The 26,647-nt window shown below is 41.5% G+C and overlaps 1 protein-coding gene across 1 annotated transcript in view; it reads left to right on the forward strand.

Moving 5' to 3' along the window:
* Window positions 1-301: 301 nt before the first annotated feature.
* The window catches only part of LOC144723334 (RNA-binding Raly-like protein), a 50,173-nt gene continuing 23,827 nt past the window's right edge, over window positions 302-26,647 (forward strand). Inside the window, exons 1-2 of the mRNA XM_078602039.1 lie at window positions 302-668; window positions 20,227-20,302. Of these exons, the coding sequence (XP_078458165.1) occupies window positions 413-668; window positions 20,227-20,302 (332 nt within the window). The 5' untranslated portion in view covers window positions 302-412. The remainder of the gene's footprint in view (window positions 669-20,226; window positions 20,303-26,647) is intronic.

Genomic DNA, 26,647 nt, shown 5'->3' on the forward strand with positions numbered 1-26,647 from the left:
GCTATCGACCCATCATCGTGTGAATATTGTCTTTTGTAAAGCGGTACCCGACTTTTATAATTGCTGCATTATCCCCAGAGAGTGCCTATCTCTAGTGCGGTCAGTAGATCTGGTTGACCAATTAACAGCCTTGTAAAAGTATTGCACTGCACTGAACATTACCACAATGCAAACGCTTGCCCAGGAAAATTATTTTTCTAGACGCGTGAACATGCAGTTAATTTTGACCTGCACGCATATATCCAACATGTGCCTAATTTCCCCACCCTTTTTTGTTGTTGTTACCCACAGGACACTTAATTTTAATACCGCCCAAAGAAAAGAAGATAAACAATAGAAAGAAAGAAAGAAAACCCCACAAGCCCAGCTAACTGTTTGAAAGGATTCGCCGGCAAAAAAAAAGGACACAAACATGACCGGCAAGGCACAGACGAGCAACGTGACCAACAAAAACGACCCGAGGTCAATCAACTCTCGCGTCTTCATCGGCAACCTCAACACGGCCATCGTCAAGAAGCCGGACGTGGAGACCCTCTTCTCTAAATACGGCAAGATCGTCGGCTGCTCCGTGCACAAAGGCTACGGCTTCGTGCAGTACGCCAGCGAGCGCAGCGCCCGGCTCGCCGTGGCCGGGGAGAACGGACGCGTCATGGCTGGCCAGCAGCTCGGTGAGGTGTAAACAAAAAAAAACGACGACGACGATGATGACGTCGTTGTCGTCGTCGGTGCGATTATTTTTTTTGCGTTTCAGTGATTTTTTTCTTTGATTGTCGCTGTTTTTTTTTTGCTACGTACAATTCGCAGCAAAAGGTTGTCACACTTCTACGCGCGTATTATAAATGATTTTAAGCATCGTCATCATCATCAGACTTGATCGATCCACTGCTTGAGCCTGTCAAAGCCGTCACCATCTCTCACGATTTTGTGACTTAACAATCCACATCACAGCTGCACACGAGGTCATTTAATCGCTACGTCCCCTTGATGGGCGTTTTCTCAGACGGGTTCCATTCATTGGCTGCCACTGTGCTTTGAATCGGTGCTCTTACTGTTAAACTATATATTTAGTTGAACGTTTACTGGCTGTAGTTACCACGAGGCAAAAGAAGAACAGAAAATATAATGGGTATCAAGAATTTGTTTTAAAACACCAGGAACATTTCGATGTAAAACTTTCGTGACTGCAGGGATTCATATTCTTGGTTATTTCAGTAAAGTCACGTAGAAGGGAAATAATAAAATAAAAAAAATAAAACATTAAAAGATAAAATTCTCACGACGTTTCGGCCACAACGCAAGCAGCCGTCCTCTGTTGATATGTAAACTCCTATGTCAAGGCTCTCTCCTCCGACCCAGCTTAAAAATACGCTGCCAAGCTTAGCAGTGTTCATTAAAACGCTGTCTTTCCGACAGCCCTGTTCTTCACCTGAAGACGGCTGCTTGCGTTGTGGCTGAAACGTCGTGAGAATTTTATTTTATTATGTTTTATTTTTATTATTTTATTATTTCCCTTCTACGTTACTTTACCGAAAGAACCAAGAATACAACAGGAACAATAAGATAAAAGAGTCACGAATAACTGTTTTCATGTTTCAAAGCAGGGAGTAAAATGTTTTTTCGCTTCTAGGACAAGTACATTCAGGAAATGTGACGATACAAAAGCTATGTTCACCTAATTTGTTCCCTCGCTGCTAATCAGTGACCAACAATGGAAGAGTAGATCTCATTTATAGCTTTTTCACTTACACAATTCCTGATTACAATTTTCCATTTGGAGAGTGGAGGCCAAAATCAGTGAAAGACGTGTCATGCAGTCTGGTTAATGTGCACGTCCATAGCCTCCTGTAAGCTACCATCACGCAGAAAGTATTTTTGTCTTAATTTATTCTATGAGAAACAAAAATACCAAGCTGTCTCAACAATGTTTGCATCCATTAAGAGTTCACGGTGTTTTGTTTAACATTAGTTTCACTACTACATTAATTGTCTGGAGGTCTGTGGATGGTAAGCAAGAATTATATTATTTAATTCACAAATCAATTGAAAATCAGTTTTGCCACAGCTTAAATTATATATCTTGAATGCGTATGTAAAGCTATTATGACATGTTCTGCTCTTCATACCGCGTACGTTTAGCATTTATTTCCACTTAAACTGATTGCACATTCCACATCTATTGATCACCCATTATGTCAATTTTATACGCTCGCTGGCTTTGTTGATTAAAATCATGGGCTTTGTTTCCAGGAAACAATTGCATCTCGATCTTGCATAAAACACCATCAACTCTTTACGTTGTTTGCTGTTACGCCTTTTGCTGTAAACAAGGCTCTGTTATGGCCAATCAAGCCGCAATGCAGAGGCGCGGCAGAAGCTTCGGAAAGCCATTTTCCTTCCCTAGCGGAATAACTATTTGCATGGCTGGAACAGCCTGCTGTAATTTTATTATTCTCCGACAAGTTTAATGCCCCAAGTAATGCGATTATAGCACGTTTATGGCAGCGCCGATAAAAATGCAAAAAAGCCTTGTTAATTTGTTACTTTCGTATTAAGGCAAAGCCATTCGCCTTCTTAAGGTACAATTTCATCTCTTATTTACTAAGCGAGGTTCAACGAGAGCCACCGGAAGTGGCCTGTTGTTGTTGTTGTTGTAAGTTTACTTCAGCAATTCGAACTCTTAGGCAGAGAGTTACCCTGGGCACGTGCTGGCAGCACAGTACCATTAAGTGCACCACGTCCTTGGAGGGGACGTTAAGCCGGGCTGTCCTGTGTGATTGTTTTTCCAACGTACAAGGTCCCGCGAGTGTACTGCGTGATGAATGCATGCCGCGAGTCAGGGCCAGAGATGCTGCTTGCTGCTGCCGCCGCAGATGCCGCAGATGCCCCCACGTGTCCTAAAAAAAAAGAGGAGGGAGCTGTCCATAGAGCAGCAACTCCGTGCGACGACGCGAATGCACGGGGCGTCGTCTTCGTTGTCGCGGAGAGAAATGCACGGAATGAATCCGGAAATTATTGAGCGGAACGCGACGTCGAGCCGCTCCTCGAGCAACTTCCCCAGTTAAATTCGCAACGTGGCGACAATGTCGGCACGTGGTCTGAACCGTTGTATAAACGTTAGTCCAACGTTCCGTGTTTACGGGGTCACCATATCTATGTATGGAATTTGCACCGTTGGGTACCCCGATGTGCTTGCGTGCATCAAAAGATGAAGACGTCTCTTAGGCCGCGTTTTTTTTTTTCGCGTCGACCTACCGCAACTGAAATGTATAATGCAGATACATTTCTGAACAAGGGCAGTACGTAAGAAGGTGAGTATATAAATAATATAAACACTTCACTCGTACTCCCTGGTCAGTAGCATCTTTGCAGTTGACAGCGGCTGCACTGGCCAACGAGTGTGAAACAAATATTGCTGAAATACAAACCGCAGCTTCAATTATTCACGTGCACATGTTGTGATGTTGCCTTGATGCATTGTGTGGACACTTGCTTATTATAGCACCATTTATGCATTTTTAAAATGACCCAAAGGGGCTTCTGCATGACTAGAAGACCAGTTCAGGGCTTTTAAGTCGTGTTTTTTTTTTGTAAGTTGAAAGCGATGATGGAATGGAGCGCCAAATAGTGCGATGTCATTTAACATTTGGGAGGTCACAGATGACACAGTTGTGTTAATGCTGTAAGCCATCTTACAAAATAAGTCTCTATAGGATTTTAACATGAGCCTTGCTTTGCTTCTCGGAGTCGTGAAGCGTAATAAGAAAGCCATTGAACTGAGAGGAGAAACCCAGTGTGGTGGTAAGGAGAGTGCATTACCGTGTTGGGAATTTACATACTGCGATGCTTCGTGCAGCAAAGCTAAGCAAAAGCCAGTTGAGTGTGAGCATCACACTCGAGAGGGCTTGTGAATTATAATGAATCACTCCGCCTATGACTCCTGCGGCTGCTCATGCCTTTGCTGGTGGTGGTCGTGGAGTCTGATCTGGATCCTTTACCACGCTTGTCCGATGATGCCCTCTACTGGCATCTGTGGGACATAACCCTCACGTGTTAATTGGAACGTCGACAACGAGTGGGCGATACTGCATATGGGCAATATGTATTGGAAGCCTAGGGAGGGAATATTGTAATGTTTTACATAGAAGTGTGTGCTTCCCATACATTTTAATTCATGAACGCGTATTTAAGACTTGGCAGGGTTTCTCAAACCTTTATTTAAACTTGTATATGATGCCATTTCTGTTAAAATATAAGTGTTGTGGTTAATCATTGATTTATTGCTATTTCATAAACAAACAAAAACATTAATCTAGTCCCGTATATACTATACATATATTCAGTTTTATGAAAATAATATTCATGATTGGTGTTTTTCAATCGTCAAATTTGGATGGCATCTAAATATAATTTGGCAGGGTAAAACGCTATCATTAGGTGCACCTTTTATAATAAGACATTTCTAGCAAAAGTATTTATAGTAATAATACATTTCATGCAGTTGTCAGTCCACCCCTCAGTCGTGGTCGTTGTTTTGACCATACTTCACCAAGCTGGTCACTGGGGGTTAGTGGACGGAGGGAGGCTCGCAACTGGTTCAGATTTTACACTCATGGCAGGGAATCAAACGCATGTGAACAGATTAATATGGCAATACACTAATAATAACCCCACAGCTTCCCCCGTATACACGGCGTATATATACAAGTAAAACATAATTGTCCTGAGTGAAAATATGTCTCTGCCAAATAACGTGGAATGGCTATCACTTGGAACAGGACCACCAGCCTAGATCAGCGACAGCACTGCCCCAGTGCTCATGGGAGTGAGCAGGCACTTATTCAAAACTATATTGCGAATACATTTTGATTTCAAGCTTTCGTGACTGCAGGGATTCATATTCTTGGTTCTTTCGGTAAAGTCACGTAGAAGGGAAATAATAAAATAATCAAAATGTATAAAACAATAAAATTCTCACGACGTTTCGACTGCAACACATGCAATCATCATCAGGTGTGAAATCCACAAGCAATTTTGAAAAAACCGCCACTTTTTTTTTTATATAATTTTCCAAAAACGTCATGATGTTGAAGAAAGCTGCAACTACAGACTGTTGGAACAATCATGGAATTATTTATTTGAAAAATCTAATTAAATATTGCATAGAAATTGCAATGAATTTGCGCGCTTTTGCCGTGCCACGCTGGGTGTGCACTGCAGACAATGTCCTACGTTTTGGAGACTTCATTCTACAGGGATTTCCTCCCCTTCAGGTTCTCCCAGGATCGTCCTATTTTTGAAGCAGTTGTCTTAGAAACAACCCTTTATTATTCATAATAAAGGGTAGTTTTTGGGTTTGATCACATAAATATAACTATGTCGTTAACCCACCACCACTCGACACAGCCAATTAGTAAGGTTTGTCACGTAAACACAACGTGCCAATTCATGACTACTTCAGCACACCGGTGTGTTGGAGACTAAACCCACCACATTTACAATTTGAGTACGGCGTTTCGCTGGTGATGACGACAGCCAGCTTCATCAGGCGATTTTCCACAATTGTTAAGGAGTCTTCCTGATTCCAGTCTTAAATACAGGGCGATGTCATCACTGTGATGTCATCATACCAGAGAGTTAAAATCCTCAGATTATTGTCAGCTGCACAGTAATGCAACACTCAAGACAACGCAATGCCATTGACATCAAGGCCTCCTCTCTTCCGGTACTGTGAAATACCGTCTAGTATGCATCCCATCATATATCCTGGATCTGTTTTTAAATTCCTCAAAACGGGTGGCAACTCTAGGCCGGATGTTCGTCATCCGACATTATAAATAGCCGCAAATTAGTCCGGCGATATGGTTTCGGCGATAATTATCGATGCGTCTCAATCTCATCGCTTCGCCGTTGTGGGCACGGAAGGCCGAGGGGTCTGTGCGGCTGCCGGTGACTGCGCGGTTTGCCTTTTGCAGGGACCGCCACCTTCTATGGATTTATTGCGGCGCGGACACCGATGGCACGTACAAATGCGCACAAGGAGAAATTTAATTCCAGGCGATAATGGTGTCGGGCGTGTAAACAGTTGCGCGGTTTACTATCTCGTCGGCCACGGTTTGTCATCATTACCAACATCAGTCACGTGTATGCCGGTGCCTTTCACACTCGGCGTTCACCCAATGCGTTCACAAGGCAAGCCCGGGTTTGCAGGGGCCTGGCAGCATCAATGCACACAAAGCCATTACATCCAACAGGGCCACATTCACGGGGAACATTGAGCATGAAAGCAGCAAATAATGGCACGCTCTTGCTAATGGTTGCCACGATAGCATTGACTTTGACTCTGCAGCATCCGCACGCTTTGTTATCACCCAGCGGACGTTATCGAGGTGTTGTATTGGCAGGGCTCGAAGCTTTGACCCCATTACACACCGGCCCAGCGGCAAGCACATTAACCCCTAGGCTATCCAGCTGGGCTGTGGCGTGGGTTAACGTTTACAAAGTAATGATCCATAGAAAAGGTGGTGGGAGGGCGGCGCAATGATTTTTTGTTTTAATCGAAGCACAGAACGCCGTACATCTTTATGTTCTCAGCCACGGATCCGCAGGCGCTGTTATAACTTATCCGAGCTCCGAACGGAAGAGACTGCGAGCGACAAGCCCGTCGATTCTGCTGGGTGGTAGCGGCGGTACACACCGTGTGTACGCTAAGTGCCTGCCCGGTGTCCGTGTCGCCGCGGGTGTGCTGGTTTGGAGACGCTGGCGCGTTGGGATTGATGTCGCGTGCACTGGTGCATGCCGCTGAGCGTGCGCCTTTCACACGCTGCCACGGCGCACCACTTACCTTCCCTTGGCTTTCAAGTATGGGTACCGTCGCAGCTTCACGCTGGTCTCGTGAATTTTGCAGACCCATCATCACGCTGCATTAGAAGGTTAAATGGAATGATTTTTTTTTTGGTTGGGAAATTGATTTTCAATTCCAGCTTCGTCGCTATTATTACAGAGTAATGATCGGAAGTGAGGATGTGGAGATGAACACTATTTCACAATTCCTGACTGACTTTACAATGTAATCTCATAGTTGTGCTCGTGTTATTTGTGTTTTGTAACCATGTCTTAGTGTGTTATACATGCATATGGATGGGTGACAAAGCAGTATGACTGGAACAATGAATTTATCCATAATTAGTATTAGTTACAGTACGAAGCTCACGATACATGCATTGCATTGCGTGGGTAGGAATCTAGTTTTTTTTCACGAAGTGCATGTGACGAGTTCGCATCACTCCTGCAGCCACTAGAGGCATCACAGTAAAAACAAATATTGAATTAAATCCTGATCCTGAATCATGATAATCAATCAAATCACCAGATGGGTTATTTTAATCCATCGAATGTGTATTATTAAATATGTAATAAGGCAATATACGTAAGTCTTTGCTCTCCTGTTGCCCGGGTAACACGTTGGCTATATCCTTGACCAAATCCTAGCCAGCCGGATTAAACATTCAACAAACACAAACAAAACCCACTCATAATTAGCTCACTTCATTATGGTCCCCTCACATGAGGGCCTGAAGTGTCTAAGCCTGGCATTGGCATCCTTTGAGTCATTTCGGCCTCACGTATGTGCCTGGTGCAGTGCATTCGCATCGTCGTTGGGGCAACAAAGTCGTCTGTGCAGTGTTGGCCTCACCGCCCCCCCCGTATGGCACCACACCGGCATCAATGTGCTCGCTGAAAGCAATTTACCCAGGAGTAATATGCGACGACAATGGTGATTCTTTGCCTTTGTTTTGTTATTTTTGCACGTTCATGAGGTGCTGCTGTTATTCTGCAACATCTGCTGTGTGTGCGTGAATGCGTGAATGCATAATGCATGTGTGTTCTCGGCATGTGCAATGTGTCAGGTAAAAAATGCCAGTACATATGGGATGTGTATATACATATACGTGTGTATATGTATACAACAGTTAAGAGCTTCTGTACTTGAATGCCTCAGCCATCTGCAGCATAGTGACCTTGCAAACGAAATGTGTTTACGTATTCCAAAGGCTTTAACGCCATATACATATTTTAAAATAAATCATGGCGAATCCAAAAAGTTTATGTGCATTTCCTTTCGCTGTGGGAAAATTCACAGTGCGATAACATTGTTTATTGGCAATTCAGTGGCTCAAATCTTCAGATTACAGCAGGATATAAATGCAGGTTATTATTATTATTCATAAGAAAAGTGATGAGAATGCATTGGGCGAATTTCACCTTCTCTCCTGTTACACTGGCAGCCGAGAGGGTTATGGCTGGCTGTTGCAGCGCTGTTCTCTCAGGGCCCTGAGTAGGCCTGTGTCCCTTTAAGTGACCACTTTAAAGTACATGGGGTTAGCTCTCCACGGGGCAAGAGGTGAGGATTTACTCCTTTCCTCCTCTTCGACGTCCTGGGGTTTCTTGTGAATTAGTGTGGGGCGGGGGGGGCACACCCCCCTGACCCCCCTGACCCCCCTCCCCCCATTGAGTTATTCTGGGTGGGTGGGTTGTTGTTTTTTAAATTTTCCAGGAAGTTGACAAGTATGGCCACTTAGGGGCCATCCATTTAGTAGGTACGCAAAAATCTGTCAAAACGTGTCCCCTCCCCACCTCCCTGTACGCACACGTACTTATTACACCCCCCTCCACTCACCTTCGTACGTACGCTTGACGCACCCCCCCCCCCCCCCACGAATCCTATAGAACGGCCGAAATTTAATCCACCCAGAAACGACCAAGGATTAATACTATTAACGCGTTTAAGCAAACAGATAGTCCACCGCCGGACTATCTAACTCATTTGAAGGCCAATGTAGACGAATTTTTATCGAGGCTTCACCCCCCCCCCCCCCCACGTTTCCTATGCGTACGCACATTGTCAGTAGACCCCCCATACGCAAGCGTACGCGTTTGGGTTAACCCCCCCTCCCCCCTCCATGCGTACGTACTAAATGGATGGCCCCTTACCTTAGGTCAGTAGATTGTTTATTTTTTGCCACGATTGGCAAATTGATGGGCTTACTCTAAATTTCGGCAAGAGGAGGAAATTGTTTTTTTTTATTTTATCTTTCAAATATTTTCCTGCACCACGTCCTGATGCATAACACATCGCAAAGCTGAAATCGCTCACATTCAGGTGAATCTGGTCACCGGCCTTGGTTGCACATGTTTGTGCAGTGATTTATTCAGCTTTGATGCGTACAGGTGTACTAGCTTGACAACGACACGTGGTTCTAATCAATGTTTATATTATATGTTGTTACTACAACCTTAAAATAAAATTGAATTCAGGATAGCATTAATACTATGGTGTTTACAAAGCAGGGTCTCCTAACTCTTAACATTATACTCTTTATTTTATACAGTAAAAGACAAATTGTTGTGTTAAGATGAAATGTAACAACAATATTGAATGAAATATAAGTTATAGCACAAAGTATTCATGTGTAGCTCATACTAAACAGTAATTGTTAACTAGCAACTTTCTGAAAAATGTATTGTATGTGTTTTACTTTTCATACATGTGAGTTGTTTTGCTCCAATCAGAAATCAGGGGTATATTAGATTGCATAATGTGAAGACAGGCACATAGCCAGGGTAGATAATATAAATACGTGGTTTTCTTCAATGCGAGGCATTTAAAAAAATGCACAATTCCTCTGTAATCTTGATAACACTCCAGCATTTCATCAAATGGCCTATTAGAGATAAAACCATGGATGTGCCGTGTCAATCGCAGGGGTTGTTTGACCATACTGCATCACATTGGCCAGTGTGAGTTGATGAAGGAGGCCCCAAGACAAGTTTAGAAACCACTTTGCCACTAACGTTAGCCATGGCCGGGAATTGAACCCTTGGTTGGCAGCTTTACAAGTACATTTTTACAACCCCTGCTCCACTGCTCCATCCCTGGATAGCCTCCCTGAGTCTCATTCCTCTATTTGAGGAGGGCCTTGTGTTGGGATGTTGGTGCCAATGCACGTGTCTTCAATAATTATCTTCATGTGAGACATTGAGGGCACCTACATAACTCGACAGGTACAAGGAGAAAACACTTAAAGCACTACAAAGAGTGGATTCAAACCACCGCTGTACCGGAATTTTACGGCCACCGCACAGCTGAACAGAATTTCATCCACCAACCCTCACCTCTAAAGTGCTGGATTGTAGGCATGCAAAGACAAAGATCCCCCATATAGCCAGACTGTTGGGGCAGATGCTGTCTGCAAGCACCTTTGAAGACTGGCATGACACGCGAGAGGATTGGTAGCCAACGCCACACCGAACCGCATTTATCTTCCGAGTTCTGACGTTAACACAATGCACCAAGTACTAATTTGGGCTGAGTCGACCTAGAGGAGGCCCAGCACTGGTTCAAATTTTCGTCACTGTTATTGGTCGTGAGCAGGATTTTAACTCGGGTCGCCAGGTTTTCACAGTGGTGCGCTAACCACTGTGCCACCACCACTCTCTTAAGCAAGAATTCATATTATGCCCAGTTCAATGTAAGAAAATCCAAGTGTGTCTCATCGTAGAACGCAATGGAAAGTGGTAAATTATATCACTGCTTATATATGTGTATTCGCGCACTGTGTCCATCTTTGGCTTACAGAGTTTAGAGGCCCAGCTTTTGCCAGCAGAGGGCATCAATGCGTTTTAGTGACAGATGAATGGCTCGAAAATTATACGTGAAAAAAATAACTATTAAATTGATCATTTCCTTGTGTGTTTAAAACTTATGCTGCCATTGCCAATGTGAACGGAATCAATGATAATATATTATGTAAATGCATCGCTCGCTACCCATTCTTATATTTTTTTATTTCTCCAAAACAGAGATGAAAACTGATACTAATATATCTCGAATAGTAATCTGCAGCAAAAAAATGAAGGTTATTATTTGTTGATATTAAAATATTGATTTTGTTTTTGGCAGCCGTTTCATTATTTATTTAAAGATCTATTTTTACTCGTTCGCGTCTTCCCTGAATGACATTTTATTACACGTGAGATTTTTGTTTCACGCTTTCGTTGCTTTTCACACCATTGCATTAATATTGCTGTCATAGGTGGTGCACACTGGGATTATCTCAAATTGTGGAGCAAAATAAATGAACGGTTTTCATCGATTCATGTCAGTAAACAGCCCTTTCATTTACCTTGAAAACCTCAACTAAGTGACAAATTTTGTTTATTTGGTGATGCTGCATTGAGAGTTGCGCACAATAACACGGTGGCCTTAAAATATTAATTTTCGGTCAATGGTCCTTCATAACATGTAAAATGGAGGCCATGCATTTGCTATGTATGTGCTATGGAGATGGGACATTGCCAGAAAAGTCACATTATTTACTTTATTATATTCTGTATACTCTTCTTCTTACTATTATGTACTCATATTATTCCTTTATTATAATATACTAATATTTACTTAAATACCATTTTATATACGTTTCTTTTTTTGGCAGTATCATTGGAAATTTTTTTTTCAAGAATGTCTGACTAATTTATCCTTCCTGTCCATCATTATCATCATCATCAGCCATAATCAATTCACTGCTGAATGAAGGCCTCCCCAAACCATCACTATCTCTCACAATGCTGTGATGCACAAGCTGATTACATCGCTCTGATTTCTTATTCAAAATACGATTGGCATAGGAGGAAGCTGAAGCGATGATAGAATGTAAAACAATCCAGAAATATGTCAAAAATGTATATAGGTGACCTCATAGGCCATGTAGAGAATCGGCTTGGACAATGTTCCTGCACTGTTGGTATAACTCAAGCGACCTGTCACTTGTAGTGGGCGCAGTTGTTGAATCAGGGAAGACAGCTTTTAATCTAAGTTCCTCCGATAAAGTGAAAAGTGTCACAATATTGGTTGTTGGTGAAGAAGCCGTTTGACTGTGATGCCAACTGTCCCATCAATGAATGCATTTTTCATGACATTCAGTCGCATGCCCAGGCGATAAGCAGCCAAGCAGTAGTGATGTCGTGACATCAATAGAATTAGACTGTCAAGCAGAGACATGCTCCAGCAGTGGTGCATTGGAACCCAATCATTGAGATAATTTACAAGTATATGGAAAGAGGCAACATTCTCTCTCTCAAACACTCTGTTCACCCTTCTCCCACCGCTACCTCGTCAGCTGTCTGTCACTCATCTACCCCCCCCCACCCCCTTCATTTTTAATCTCATTCTCTCGCTAATGCAAAAAACACAGCTATATGCTGATTTTCACATATTTTGCCGTAACAAAAATATTTTGTCACGTGAATTGCACGACGCTGAAATAGTTGGCTCATGTACAATGCACGAAGGGTTTTGTTGATGATACTAATTATTTGGTGATAATGCGTTGAGAAAAAAATAATTTATCAGTCCCACTGCCTTAAAAGGGAAAAGGATTCAGGGAATTTCCCCTACTTCATAACACATGGTGGCCATTCTTAACGTTCTAAGGCAAAGGGTCATTGCCTGAAACGTCACCTATTATAAAGCCACACTCTTATTGATCATTTTTTAGAGTTGTTTTTTTATTATTATAGTTCACATCGAAAATACACATAATCATATCGCACATCTTTAAATATTAATTGTATGAAATCTTACGCTCAACACGTCATGTACTGATTCATGAGATGTTGTGAAATGATGCAGCTCATGACTTTCTCATTTGTTAAGATGCTGTAACCACATTTCCGCGTTAAATTAGCTGAGCTATTTTCTTTCTTCATGGGTTAATCCCCCCCAAAACCGTGGTCACTTGGTACATCCAAACGGCATCATGTTACCGCCACCATCTGGAAGCATGCAGAATTTTGTCTGCAGATACAAGGAAGATACTGACTGTGTTTAAGTGTCCTCCACCGAGGCATCTCACTAGTAAGCAGTGTGTAGCACTCACAACAGCAAGAACAATGTACAAGGGAAATCGCTACAACTACCGATGTAAGTATTATCCATTTCCTTCGAAATGCAATTAAGTGTCAAATGTTTAACTAGCTTTTATGCCAATTGCATAGTGATGCTGTACATAGTGTAGTTTCAGCAACATAATATACTGTCTGTCTTGCCGGCGATATTGCTAGTCTGTGTATGAAAAATATTGAACTTGGTGCGCACTTATAAAAATATATTTGCTGTTGTGCATTAATATTCAAAGTTATGCTCCTTTTTAAAATAGAAAAGTTCTGACACAGAATCCATCGTTACAAAAAGAATGAGATATTTTATTTTCGAGGAATTCCCATATCCATAATAAGTACTTGTGCAATACGTGGTGTTTTGTCTTCGACTATATGTTTATCTATATGTTTATCGATGACTTGGCAAAAATAACTGCATTTTAAAAAAGATAATAGACTTTTCTTCTCTCTGGTACAAGTAATTTAACTGAATAATCTATTGCAATTGCCTGGCCTCCATTGACGTAAGCTTGCTATTTTATCAATTTAATGACATCGTGACAGCTAGAGGTTCCAAGCGAAGAATTTAACCTCACAGGACGATGCTTCCATCATTCATTGACCTTGCATTTACACTATCGGGATAAAATAACGTTCGTTAAATTGGAACGCCTCCTCTTTTCTCCAAGGGAAGTTTTGTATGGCAATCATCGTGCGCTATTTGGAACATTCGCCAGTCTCCGTTGTGCGCATGGTGAAACGCCTGCGCCAGTAACAACAGTGCACACAGGAAAAGTGGGAAATGCAAACGGTGAAAGTTTTGTGCGGCAAATCTCCGCGCCCTATGTGAGACGTCCCCCCCCCATTTTTCACGTCCGCACGGTTAAACGGTCACGTCAGTGGCAACGGCATACACGGGGAAAGTGGGAAAGGCAGAAACGATTTGACAGTTGGAGTGACAGTCGCGTGAGGCTGCAAGCCTGCTGAGATGTCACGGGTGGCAGGGCTGCCATGTGTGTAATTTGGGGATGGCATGTGGCTAGGTCCAAGCATGACACGTTGCAGCCTCCATCAGCTGCGCGTCCCCAATGCACCAAGGCAGGCCCTTTCATTGTGGGAATGGGAAGTGATTACATTCACTCAGTGTGGAAGTGTTCCACCTTTCATAAGCAGAGCTTCACGATTCAGTATTAAAATCGTGGCATATGATAGAAATGTAGTGTTTTATTTTGGTGTTTTGGAAATTAACACGTCTATGGGTAAAGCTTGAAACCAGGTATGTGAAAATATATTTTGATTTGTTTTTAGCTTTTACACTTTTCTCAGCTTAGATATAAAACTTGTTACAGATATCTCGAGAGAGCATTTTGTTTCACATCGGTTACACAGTGTTCATGCAAATATATACAGGATTTGTTATAATTGGACCTGTTATTTTGTATTAGTGGCAATGTGAACTGAACAGAAAGCATACGAAATCAGAGCTAGCGCTTCTTACCTTCAGAGCACTCATGAAATGGAATTCTTATTTATTTAGCAATTATAGGGCATATTTTTTATTTGACAGATCTGGGCCATGGCGTCAGCATACAGTGCATAATATTTAACTTTTTACAGTAATTGGGAGGTTTATAAATTGATATAAAATAATTTGGTACAATTTGGTGCAAATTATTTGGTGAAAATAATATCTAAAAGTCACCCAACAACATTGTCTTGTGTGTTCGGGTACAAATGTCATGTCTATACTTGTTATAAATGCACATATTGTGATCAATTATTTTTGCACAAAACACTCAATCTAGAATGTGTGATAATCTGGTGTAATATTTTACGTAATGCAACTAATTATTTTCACGCATGCCTTTGATTAGATCAATAATTTTTTATCTAAACAATGCAAAGAGCAGTTTTATTTCAACAATAAGAGTTCCACGTTATCATTTGGCAAATGCTTCAGGAGGCAAGTATTTGTTTCCATTCCATACATGTTTTTGTATTTCACATTCAATCATTAAATTAGATTATTTTTAATCAAGTTTCATTTTTCTTACTTTGGATCTGTCGTAACCATTTTACCGAGTCCTGTAAGCCTACAGTAAAATGCAGATTGCTAATTATTTGCTAAATATATACGACGGCAGAATCTTGTAATAAGGCATTACTTGAGACTAATGAGGCTTGATGTCTTAACATATCATCTGGTATTTTCACTCAAATTCTGGCATCCATTTACAATTGCTGTGACACTTAATCTTGGAAAATATAATGATATTCATCTTCGGGTATATATATGAAGATTTTTATGCCCATGCTGATAGATTGTCCTCCAAGCAAACAGAGACATTTCTGAACGTCACTGTATACCATTTAGCCTGTGTATTATGACGCCATGCTCTGTATTCACCAATTTAGGCCACTGCTGCGAATGCACTATTTGTTTTTAATGTATGTGTGCGTGTGCGCACTATAGCTTGGATGTAGGATAATTACAAAAAAGTAAATATCCTACATAAATGGTGCCAGTGGAGGGTTCGTCTTCCATAATTTTGTCTATCAGTGCACATGCACACGTTGTTCTCCTATCCGCTGTACGTAGGGCTTACAACATCGAATAATGAGTTTGTCGGACCAAACTGATTTTCTTATACAAAACACCTGTCATTAAATATAAAAGGTAAATGCCCATTTTTATTATAAAACAGTGTCCAATTATAATATTGTATGATTACAGAATATTTTGTACAATAGCGCACAGTCGTAACCCCTTGTCATGTCATAAACAGTAAAATAAACCATTCTATATTCTTACTAAAATAATCTCTCCAAAATATAAAAAAAATATTTACCAGTTAGCAAACTGACCGTTAAGAAGAGAACACAATGCTAATTCTAGCAATGTTTCCGGTGGACGAGGCTGGTGATGGAATGGCTGAGAGGATGCCCACCACAGAGATGGAGCGATTAAATTGGCTCGTGATGGAGGAGCAAGGTGGATTGTGGCATCACAGCACAAAAGGGGGGAGGGCGGAGCGGGGGTTGGCGATGAAATGCAGAGGCCTTCATCCAGCAGCAGATTGATCATGGCTGTTGAGGATGATGTTGAGTACCATTATTAGAATTCAATCAGTGTTTGGAATGTGGGAGTAAAACAATCTCATAGTCCAGGTTTACAGATTGTGAACGACCTGCATTTACTCTAGCCGTGTTTTATGTGGTGCCCTATCACAGATAAAGGTCGTTCGTGAGCTCATAGTAATTACAGAGTGTCCGCACGAAACCCCTCCGTGGATTGATGGCATACATTGTTGAGGCATGCATAATAAACACGGACGTGATGATGACTAACGGAGACTGCACTGCAACTTGGTCTCTGTTGGCTAAAAATCCCATTCTCTCCAATGGCATCTTTGTCAATATCACAATGCCACTCAGAGAAGGCATTCTTTCGTTTTTTTATCCAACCCATGCTAGTTTGGTATCCACACTTGAGGCTCTGTTGTGTGTTTTGCATTGACAGCCATAATGCCCTTGAGTGTTAATGTTCAATTTCCACTGGATTTCTGAAATTAAATGGCTTGCCAAAGTGCAACCATTCAATGCTGCAGTAATACCGTTGCTCAGTGGCATGGGTTTGCAAAAGCCCCACAAGATGCACGCCCTTTAAAATCCTCCTGGTCTCATGCACCCCACATTCTGCAGTAATCTAGGCAGCTGAATCACTGACACAAATGAGTTCCACTGAGACAGGCTTACTGCCATAAATAGTTAGCTCATTTATGACTGAATGGGGGATGGTGGAACTCAAATACATATATACAAATTAATTCATAATAGATGTAGGAATTTAGGCAACACTGAGCAAATCGAATGCAAGGAAATTAGCATTTTGCTGATAGGCCAAGTACATTTCATGGCTGATTTACGCCACACCTTTATCTTTAATGGTGAATTTTTCATTAAATATTAACTAACGTGAAATGTTGATATGGCAATTTTAATGCATAATGTATGCATCCATAACTTTTGCTATTCTGTGTCAATTAGCGTGGGTCTTTGAACAGTCGTTTTTTTGCCAATTTTGAATGTCGGCAATTAATTGGAAAAAAACAATGGCTCGCTATTTTCCCGTTATTTTTCAGCATTTTTCCGCGTGTGACACTAACATAGGCACATGGACCGATCGAGAGGTACTCGGTATCCATGTACTCATCGTTCTTCCCCCAAAATAACATTTTTGACCCTATTTAAGGGAAGCGTGTCACCACAGCAGCGAAAGCCTTAGGACGTTCTTTTAGGAGTGAAATAAAATCCCGTAACTATTTTCACTCGAAAATAGGAGTTATATCTGTTCGTCAGTACCTTTTTTTCTTTAGCAAGGGTCCACTGAGACCGAAATGTCCCTTATTAGAAGATACTTTACGACAAAAGGTGTTGTGCAGATGTCACAGACAACCAGTTGTTGTTCTGTAACACCATCTGCTACACTCAAGACACATTGGAAGAATATGATCAAGTACTTAAAAAAACGCCATTTAGGACTAATACGTGACTATACATTAGTGGCCATTCTCTTTATTTATAGTGGTTACGTAAATGTGTGTTTACCTCTCATTACGTGCAACCAGCTGTGCCAAAGTAATGAATGTTCTGTTTTTTCTAAAGCAAAATGCTTTAGAACAAATAGAATATTAAAGTACAGGTCCCCGCTACGATACAGTAGATTTACATATATACGTAGATCATCTGATGGAATTTGATACGAGGAGAAAACAAAAGTCCGTTATATTTGAGCCTTGGTTTGTAAGTCTTGAATTGTACAAATGAAGATGTAAAGGTGTGGCTCTGCACTAGCTTCATACTGCTGCTGGCAACAGGACCTATAATCAGTCGGAGCTCTAGAGAGTTCCTCTAGAGGGTGTTTGGCCTACTCTTCCATGCTGGCCAGACGTCTCGGAAAAGGTGTGAGTATTCACACTTTACCCCACTCTATACGACCTGTCGATCGACTAACTAACTGATGCTTGTTGCTAACACTATGATGATACTTTTTTTCCAACTATTGTACATAAAACAATTATCTACATATTATGCTGAACGCAAAATGCTTTGAACGCATTCCTTGAACAAACGTTTTGGACAAATTGACCTTTGACACCAGCACTTATTGTGGAATATTGTGATATGAAAAAATTTGGCCAATGCATTGATATACACATGATTCAATCTTGCACACTCATTACTGGCTGCACATTGGTAATCTTTAAAGTGTAAATGGTGAGCTTTTGCTTGATAAATAGTTTTTTTTTTATCAAACTAAGAAAACTGGATCATAATTGCACGCCTTGGTAAAATTACTCGTTCAGTACCTTCAATTTTTAAATCAACTTGCAGTTAATTTTAATAGCATTTGAATAACTTTCTCAAAAGTCGATGGCCTCAAGGTGACAAAATAAATTCCTGTAGGAGTTTAAAAAAAAGTTTGCTTTCAATAATTTATGCATTTAATGCAATTTGTTTCACTGTCCGTTTAGATGGTTACATAATAACATTATTGCGTTCTTTCGGTAAAGTCACGTATAAAGATAAAATAATAAATTAAATACTAGCATACGACATTTCGATTGCAACACAAGCAATCAACACAAGCGATCATTAACATTATTGCGGTCAGAACAATATTTTTGTTACTACCGTCAGACGTTCAATATCACGTTCATTTCAAAGGCAGAACGTTTGTTGTGACTACATTTTCCGGGCGTTCTTTCATCCTCTTCAATAATAATGTAACACACGTCCAATGGAGAGTTGTATTATGATTCAACGTGAATTGCCAATCAGAGTGCTGGGTGACTATTGGATATTTATTTATTTATTATGGTAATTTTCACTTTTGCTATTTCCAAATTTGCTTGCTGCTTTTGCTTTGGCCGCAATGCAAATGATGAGGCCTCACGGTGATTTTGATTGTTGCATATCATGAGGCGTCTAGCTTGTGTAGCTTTTTTTTTATCTATGCAATCATCAGAAGTGCATACATCTATATCCGACCTCTATGCACGAACCAGTTTAACGATGTTGCATTTCTACCTGTGTTGGTAATTAACATTATTTATCCGCAGTAATGTGAATTACTCATAATAAATTGTCACAACCATGGCTGTATTGGTAAATTCTATGCCAGTTTGAAACACGAAGTCAACACGGATTATTCCATCACTCTTCATTCAGAGTCAAGTGAGCCTTCGAGCTGAACATGAACATTATGCACGCGAAAGAAAATACGTGTGAAAAAACGGCAAATGAATACAACTGAGAGGCTCACATTGTTTTGTTCGCCTACTTGCGCTTGCAAACTGCTTCAAAGAGTTTGATGCTCGACAAAATCCACCAGGAAGATGACTGCTGCTGGGCTTGGGTGTTGTGGTGCACGCCGATGAGATCATGTATTACTGGACTACCACTCGCTGGGGTTAGTGAGCTGGCAAGCAGTACATAAAGTAAATGACTTGTCGGTGTGGAACTTGAGTGTGTGTTGTTTCCTGAGTGTGTGGGTGGAGCGGGGGAGTTCTTTACCAACTCCAGTTTGCTTTTACAGGTTTCCCTCGCTTTGTGCAGAAGATGCATTAAAAAAAATTACGCACAAAACGAAACCGCACGGGACAGCTGCCTGCCGAGTAGTGCATGCACCACACACAATGTTGTCCCACGTCCGACCGCGTAGCCGCATATGAGCGAATTTAAACCACATATATAGCGATTTTTTTGGTATAAATAAATTATTTGCATATTTACATCGAATCGCCCAAGCCGAACCCGCATAAAGCGAGGGAAATATGTTCTTACAAAAAATATTTTCAAGGAATTGCCCAGACATTCCAAGCAGAACCCTAATTGAAAAGCCTTGAGACCTACTGAGGCTTTAAGGACTAAATGTATATCTTTTTTTTATATTAATAGAAAAATTCCAACATTTTATCAGGCAATTGCACACATCACTTTTAACACATACAGAATAAGCAAAACATGTTCATGTTTACAATAAAGGAGCGTTAAGCAATATTTTTAAACAACACACTGTATCATCTTCAAATATATATTAGCAACTGCTAATAAATTATGATGTTTTTAAACTTGTAATATTTTTTTTTACAAGTGCTTTTTTTGCTGCCGAGAAGATTTTTCTTGTTGGTCTTTTTTTTTCAACCCAACATTTTGACTCGCTGAACAGAAGCGCTGCGCCCTTCTGTGGGAGTACTGTAACCGTGTCGCATATTTCCGTTTTGACAGATATTAACATGGCGGGCGAGCCCAAACCAAACCGGCCCAAGACCAGTGGAAAGAGGCCAGTTGCTGCTCTCTATGGGTAAGCTCTGCAGTCATGTGCTTGTAGGTTAAACACTGACAACCATTAAAGGGCAACTCAAGTTGGTGGTTGTAGTAGCCGACTAAAATTAAAAAAAATTAACTGCCCACATATATATTTTACATCGGCACCATTGTACACTACCAAATGTGTTTTTTTTTGTGGGTTGAAACTCAAGAAACATAAAGGTAAAGGTGCAGCCCTGCAGTTTTTTTTTTGCTCATACCACTGCTGGCAGAAGGGCCTCCACTAGAGGGAGGTCCAAGAGAAGGCCCTATTTTGTTTTTGGACCTTACTCATCCATGCTGGCCAGACTGTCTTGGCAGTGGTGGTAGTACCTACATTTTTTCTCACCACGCACGCACCTGCCTATCTTACTGTGGTGAACCCATTTACACCGATGGGTGGACATAAGTGGGGGGGGGGTTGAGGAGGGTTGAAAAAAAACTTGCACCGATGTTTCAACTGCCTCGCCCGGAGATTCAGCCAGCCACCTCTGGATTGCGAGACCTGCGCGCCAAACATCATGCAAAATAACGTCGTACAATAATTGTACAGCGCAAGCTTGTTCAATTTCTTCATACACAATTGCATACGTCGGTAAATTAATAGCATCCAAGAGTGATTTTTTTATTCCTATGGAACTTGACTGTTTTGGTTTTGCAGGAGACAGGAGTGAATTTCGTACCAAATCATTGCAGCATTTAAACTATAAAGCTCTGGGGTCATGGTGCAATCTCACTGCAATCAATATTGCACTTGATATCCACTGCACTGTGGAGCTGCAGAGCTTTGAGCTAAACAGTTGGATGCTATTTTATTTTACATTCCTATGTATTGATGTGTTCAAACAATGAGAGGTCAACCATTCACCAATGCCTGTCAGTCAATGGATAATGCATTCTTCCATTGTAAATGGACAATGTCAGAACAAAACAACACTCCGACTGGCCGTGTCTCACATCAACGCATCACAGATCGTGAATCGATGAGCTTGATCATTGTTATGCTTCGAGTTTTTTGTCAAGACTTCAGCTGGTTTACATTTCTATGAACTCATCGGTGGCCATCGGGCTGGATGTCACTGTCGTGAGAGTGCTTGACTGTCAATCGGAAGGGTGGCGAGGTGTTAACTCCCTCGCCTGGTATGGAAGAGGTCGTGGGTTCGAGCCGGAGCCTGACTCCTGTATATTTGGAGTTTGCATGTTCTCCCCGTGGTCGCGTGAATATTTTTACGGGTCCTCCAGTGTTCTCCCTCCACATTTAGAAACATGCGTTTAGAATATTTGGCTGCTATAAAATTCCACATGATAAGCCACTTCGCTGAGCTATCACTTGTGGCCAGGTCACTTCTGAAAAATAGTTATATAGCTCAGTGGGCCTTACCTGGTCAAATACAAATTGTTCATAGTTCACAACCCAATCCTGTCCTCGTCATCCCTCGACATTCAACAAAGTGAGTGCCACTTGGTGTGAAATCAACAGTGGTCATCCCATACAGCACGGGTGGCCAAACTCCATGACCCGATCTGCACACCAAAACCTCCATATGGCCGAGAGTCACGAAGCGCAGCACCACTCGCGGTCACGTGGGGTGACCACACAGCCAGCTCGCTCGCACTGAGAGTACACCCCGGGGAGTGCTCGTGACTTGGACGAGTGCGCCGGGCTTGCTGTGGCTTCTGCAGATTTTTTTTTCCCCGTTTGAAATAAAGTTATATTTAACAAAAAAAGTTACAGACCAGCTGCGTCTCCACTGGGTTGCACACTTGAACTGCTCAGGATCTGCACCATGGAATCTCCTGGAGCGCCACACAACCCACACCCCAAGAGAGTATTGAAAGTTCACCATGTGGAATTTACATCGCTGGCTCAGGATGAATGTTTTACATTAAGTTGAGGCCAGAAATCATATATCGGCACCAATGGATAGGGGTGCTATTTAGGTATTTACATTCGTTCAATAATAATGATTTACACTCCTTCTTAAATCTCCTGCTGGATGAAGAACTCCGCATGCCATCGGGGATTGACATTACTTCAACACGTTGGTCAGCGTGGATTGGTGAAGAGAGGAGGGCCCAGAATTGGTTCAGATATCAATTACCACTCATATTAGCGGTGGCGTTAGACTCTAGCGCAGGTCGTCGAGTTTGTGGTGTGACGCGATTCCCACTTTGCCGTCGCCCTTACGCAGCAGCTGACTGCTTAACATTTCTGAATTAAATTTTGATTTAAAGCTTTCGTGACTGCAGGGATTCATATTCTTGGATCTTTCGGTAAAGTCACGTCGTGAGAATTTTTATAGTTTTATATTTGTATTATTTTATCATTTCCCTTCTACGTGACTTTACCGAAAGAACCAAGAATATATTTCTGAATTAGTTTGTTTAAATTGCACTGCTACCATAAAAATTATTGCTTATCCAATAGACATGGTTTATAGTTACGTTCGCTTGCTCTCGGGCTTTCATACAGAGAGATCATCATGATGCTCGCTCTGCAGCCTGGCATGGGATGGGTTCATTGATGTGCCCAGCAAAACCAGTCTTTTGCAATTCCTCGGAAGGCTTCTGATGCGAAGTGTTTGCGTCCACATTCAATTATTCATCATCATACCAATGCACACCGCTGGCAATAGCTGATATTTGAGCAGACACATTGACTCCTTAAAACAGATTTTATATTCGTTAAAGTCAGTGTCAAATATAACCATGCCCTTTTCTTATAAACGTGTCATTAAAATGACAAAAATGTCTTGTCTAAGTGTTACACCATCACTGTATTACATTGTATGCAATGTCGTTATTATTAACTTATAAGGTGTGGGTGCAGCCCTGCAATTGCTTGTTCGCGATGGAAGGGCCTCTACTAACGGGAGCTCTATAGAGCCTGTCTGGAAGGTATTTTTGGCCTACTCTTCCAGGCTGGCCGGACACCTTGAAAGTGCTGGTAGTACTCGCACTATACCCCCGACACGCACGTGACATAACTGCCGATCGACCGACTGTAATCAGTCCCTCCAGAAAAACGCGATTATGCGATCGCAAGATTTCACGCAAAATCAGCCAAAGTCCGCATATTTATGCGGGGGGCGCGTTTTTTCAAATACGCCGCACTTTCGCCGCATAAATTGCAGATTTCCGCGCGCAAAATATGCGGGCTTGCATGATTTCATAATCCCCGCATTTTCGTTGCAAAAAGTCACATATATCTTAGCAGAAAGTTGAAAAATGTTGCGTTTACTTCACACAAGCGCAGCCATTTCCCCTGTTGCCATGGAAACGTTATGAAGTGAAGTCACTCATTACGCGACATCATTAAAAAGCTGCAAACCCCGCGATGCCAATGAAACCATGATGAAGCCCGCAAATCTTTCTCATTTGCCAACAAACATAAGCGCAAAAGACCGCGCAAAGCAGTTCCCCAGTGTGTTACATGACAGTGGGGGCAAATTATTTTGCATAGCTACCTCTGTAAAACAGGAAGCACACATTTTATTTTTTAATATTTTATTTATTCATTTTTACAGAAGTTGTAGCATATTCATTTTGTAAAGCTACAGAACTTGTTCGACTCAATGTTTTGTAAGTTTGAGCCATCTGTTTGTTAAGGTCTGAAATAAAACAAGATGAGAACTTAAATATTCCCAGCACTTTCTGTGATGTAGTATGCTTGCTTATCATAAGAAGTAATAAGAAATGACTCTTTACATTAAAGTAGTAGCCTAGTGAATAGGGTGTTGGGGGAATCACTTTTTTTTCTCTTTTTCATCAAACCGCAGTTTTTGCAAGTTCCCGCAATTTTTGCAAGTTCCCGCAATTTTTGCAAGTTCCCGCAATTTAATCGCATAAAATTGCATAAATATCCCGCATATTCCATCGCATTTTTTAAGAAAACGTGCCGCATAATCAACGATTTTTGCCCGCAACAATCACCAAAAAACTCCGCGTTTTTCTGGAGGGACTGTGTAATGTACCAACATGCTGCCGGACAAAACGAGTGGCACAGTTAGGGGCCGTCCATAAATGACGTCACGCGATTTTGGACGATTCTTGACCCCCCCCTTCGTCACACGGCGTCACAAAAAGTCAGACCCCCCCCCCTCAAATATGACGTCACAAAGCTATGCCCCCCCCCCAAAAAAAAACATGCTTCAAATCGCTTTAAACTATTGTCATTGTAGTGCGTATTTAATGTGGCGCTACACTCTAATGTTGTTGGAGAAAACGTTTATTAAAAAGTTTATTTAATTAAGTAGAACGTGTTGTCTATATTTATTTACAGTTGCGCATTTTGATGTGACGTCACATTTCTCAAACCGCCCCTCCCCCTCGTCACACATCGTCACAAATGTCTGACCGCCCCCCCCTAGGTGCGTGACGTCATTTATGGACGGCCCCTTACTCAGTCTCGAAGCGTTGCCCTTCATTGGCCGTGTGCAGGGGTTGGCAACTCAAATAACAAGGAGAGCCGGGTTTGTTGTCGAATTCGGTAAAAAAACGGATCAAGAGCCCCAATGCACGCGGTGAATACGAAACGGTGGTCCTCATAAATAAGGTCACGAGGTAGTCCTTAAAGAACCGCACGTTTGGTCCGAAACCACAGGTTGCCAGACTCCTAGCCGTGTGAATCGTCAAATAATCAGTGTGCAGAGTGAACGCTAAAAGCGATAACATCCAACAAACAGGCAAGCCAAAGGACACTGTGGCATTGAAATCTGAACGCGAAGAAATAACACTGTGTTGCATGCAATTCAGTTAAATTAGGGTTGGGTTTTTTTTGTCGCCCATCAATGATGATAATGACAGCGATGGAAACTCGGTCTGAAGGTAATAAGGTGCTGTGTAAATCGATTTAGTAAATCTATAAGCGAATCAGGAAATATATAAGTGAGAATGAACTAAAAGTGAAATGCATGATAACACAACACCAACCTTGCATTTAAACTGCGTATTTTGGGGTCCCATATTCCCAGCAATTTGCGGTTATTTTTGCTGACACTACAACACAAATTGGGGCCATGCTTGTGTCCAAGGGATTGCCAGTGCACTTCTCATTCAAACGGCAGAAATGCACTAACTTCCTTCAATGTGCTGAAGCCTATATTTTCATGCCAAAATCCATTCATGAGCCTCTCCGAGGCGACTGAGAAAGTGTTCATTGATTGTTACCGCGCGCACAATAGGCATTGCCTGATTGCAATGCGGTAATTTTGTCACAGCTCAGCGAACTGTTTGTGTTTGCGCTTGCATTGTCAACACTCGAGACGTTAATGGGGTAGGTGTCCCTGAATGTGGTCAGAAATGCAGCGATGTACTCTAAACAACTGGAGCCCATTCCCTGTGCACACCTGCGTCACAGGGATGTGGTTAAATTTTGATTCAAAGCTTTCGTGACTGCAGGGATTCATATTCTTGGTTCTTTCGGTAAAGTCACGTAGAAGGGAAATAATGAAATAAAAACAATAATATTTATATTATTTTATTATTTCCCTTCTACGTGACTTTACCGAAAGAACCAAGAATAGGGATGTGTTCTAGATTTGAAGCTTTCGTGACTGCAATGATTCATATTCTTAGGTTTTTTCGGTAAAGTCACGTAGGTAAAAAATTAAAATTAATAAAAGTAAAATAAAAATTAAATAAAAATCACGACGCTTCGGAGGCAACACAAGCTTCCGTCTTCAGGTGTAACCGTCACAGCACGATACTTTTATTAATTTAAATTTTTTACCTACGTGACTTTACCGAAAAAACCTAAGAATAGGGGTGTGGTTGATGGCATTTTGTGGGGGCCATGCTGTGACATAAGCATCGTGCACATGGGACACCCACTTGCAGAACAATCAAGTATTTTCTTAGTAGGCCGTATTGCAATTAGGTTTCTTGCTGTGCCTTTGTTTTGCCCAAGAGAAGCCCCACTGAGTCTCAAGTCCCTTGTAAGGAAGCTCCTGCATTGGGACATTGGATCAATCACATTCGCGAATGTTTGGTGTGTGGTAGGAAACCGGAGTACCCAGACAAAACCCAAGCGCTTGAAGGGTAACACTTGAAGCTCCGCACAGATATATTCAAGTATCTATTACTTGTAAGGCCATTTCTCTTAGGCACCTCATATAGCCCAAGCCTAAAACACATTGTAATTTGTGGCTGTCACCTATATAAGTAAGAAAAACTGTCTCAAACCTGCTTAGCTTCTGAGATGTGAAGACATAGGTTTGAGTCATAGGAGTGATTTCATCAGGGCCTCTGGTTTTTTCCCACTTTAAAAATAATAATTGGAAAAAAAATACCAAAGCAGGACTATTATTGAATAGTTTAGACATTTATTTATAAATTCCTA

This window comes from Lampetra planeri, chromosome 17 (assembly GCF_965212315.1).
Source record: "Lampetra planeri chromosome 17, kcLamPlan1.2.h2, whole genome shotgun sequence".
In the NCBI taxonomy this organism is placed as follows: Eukaryota; Metazoa; Chordata; class Hyperoartia; order Petromyzontiformes; family Petromyzontidae; genus Lampetra; species Lampetra planeri.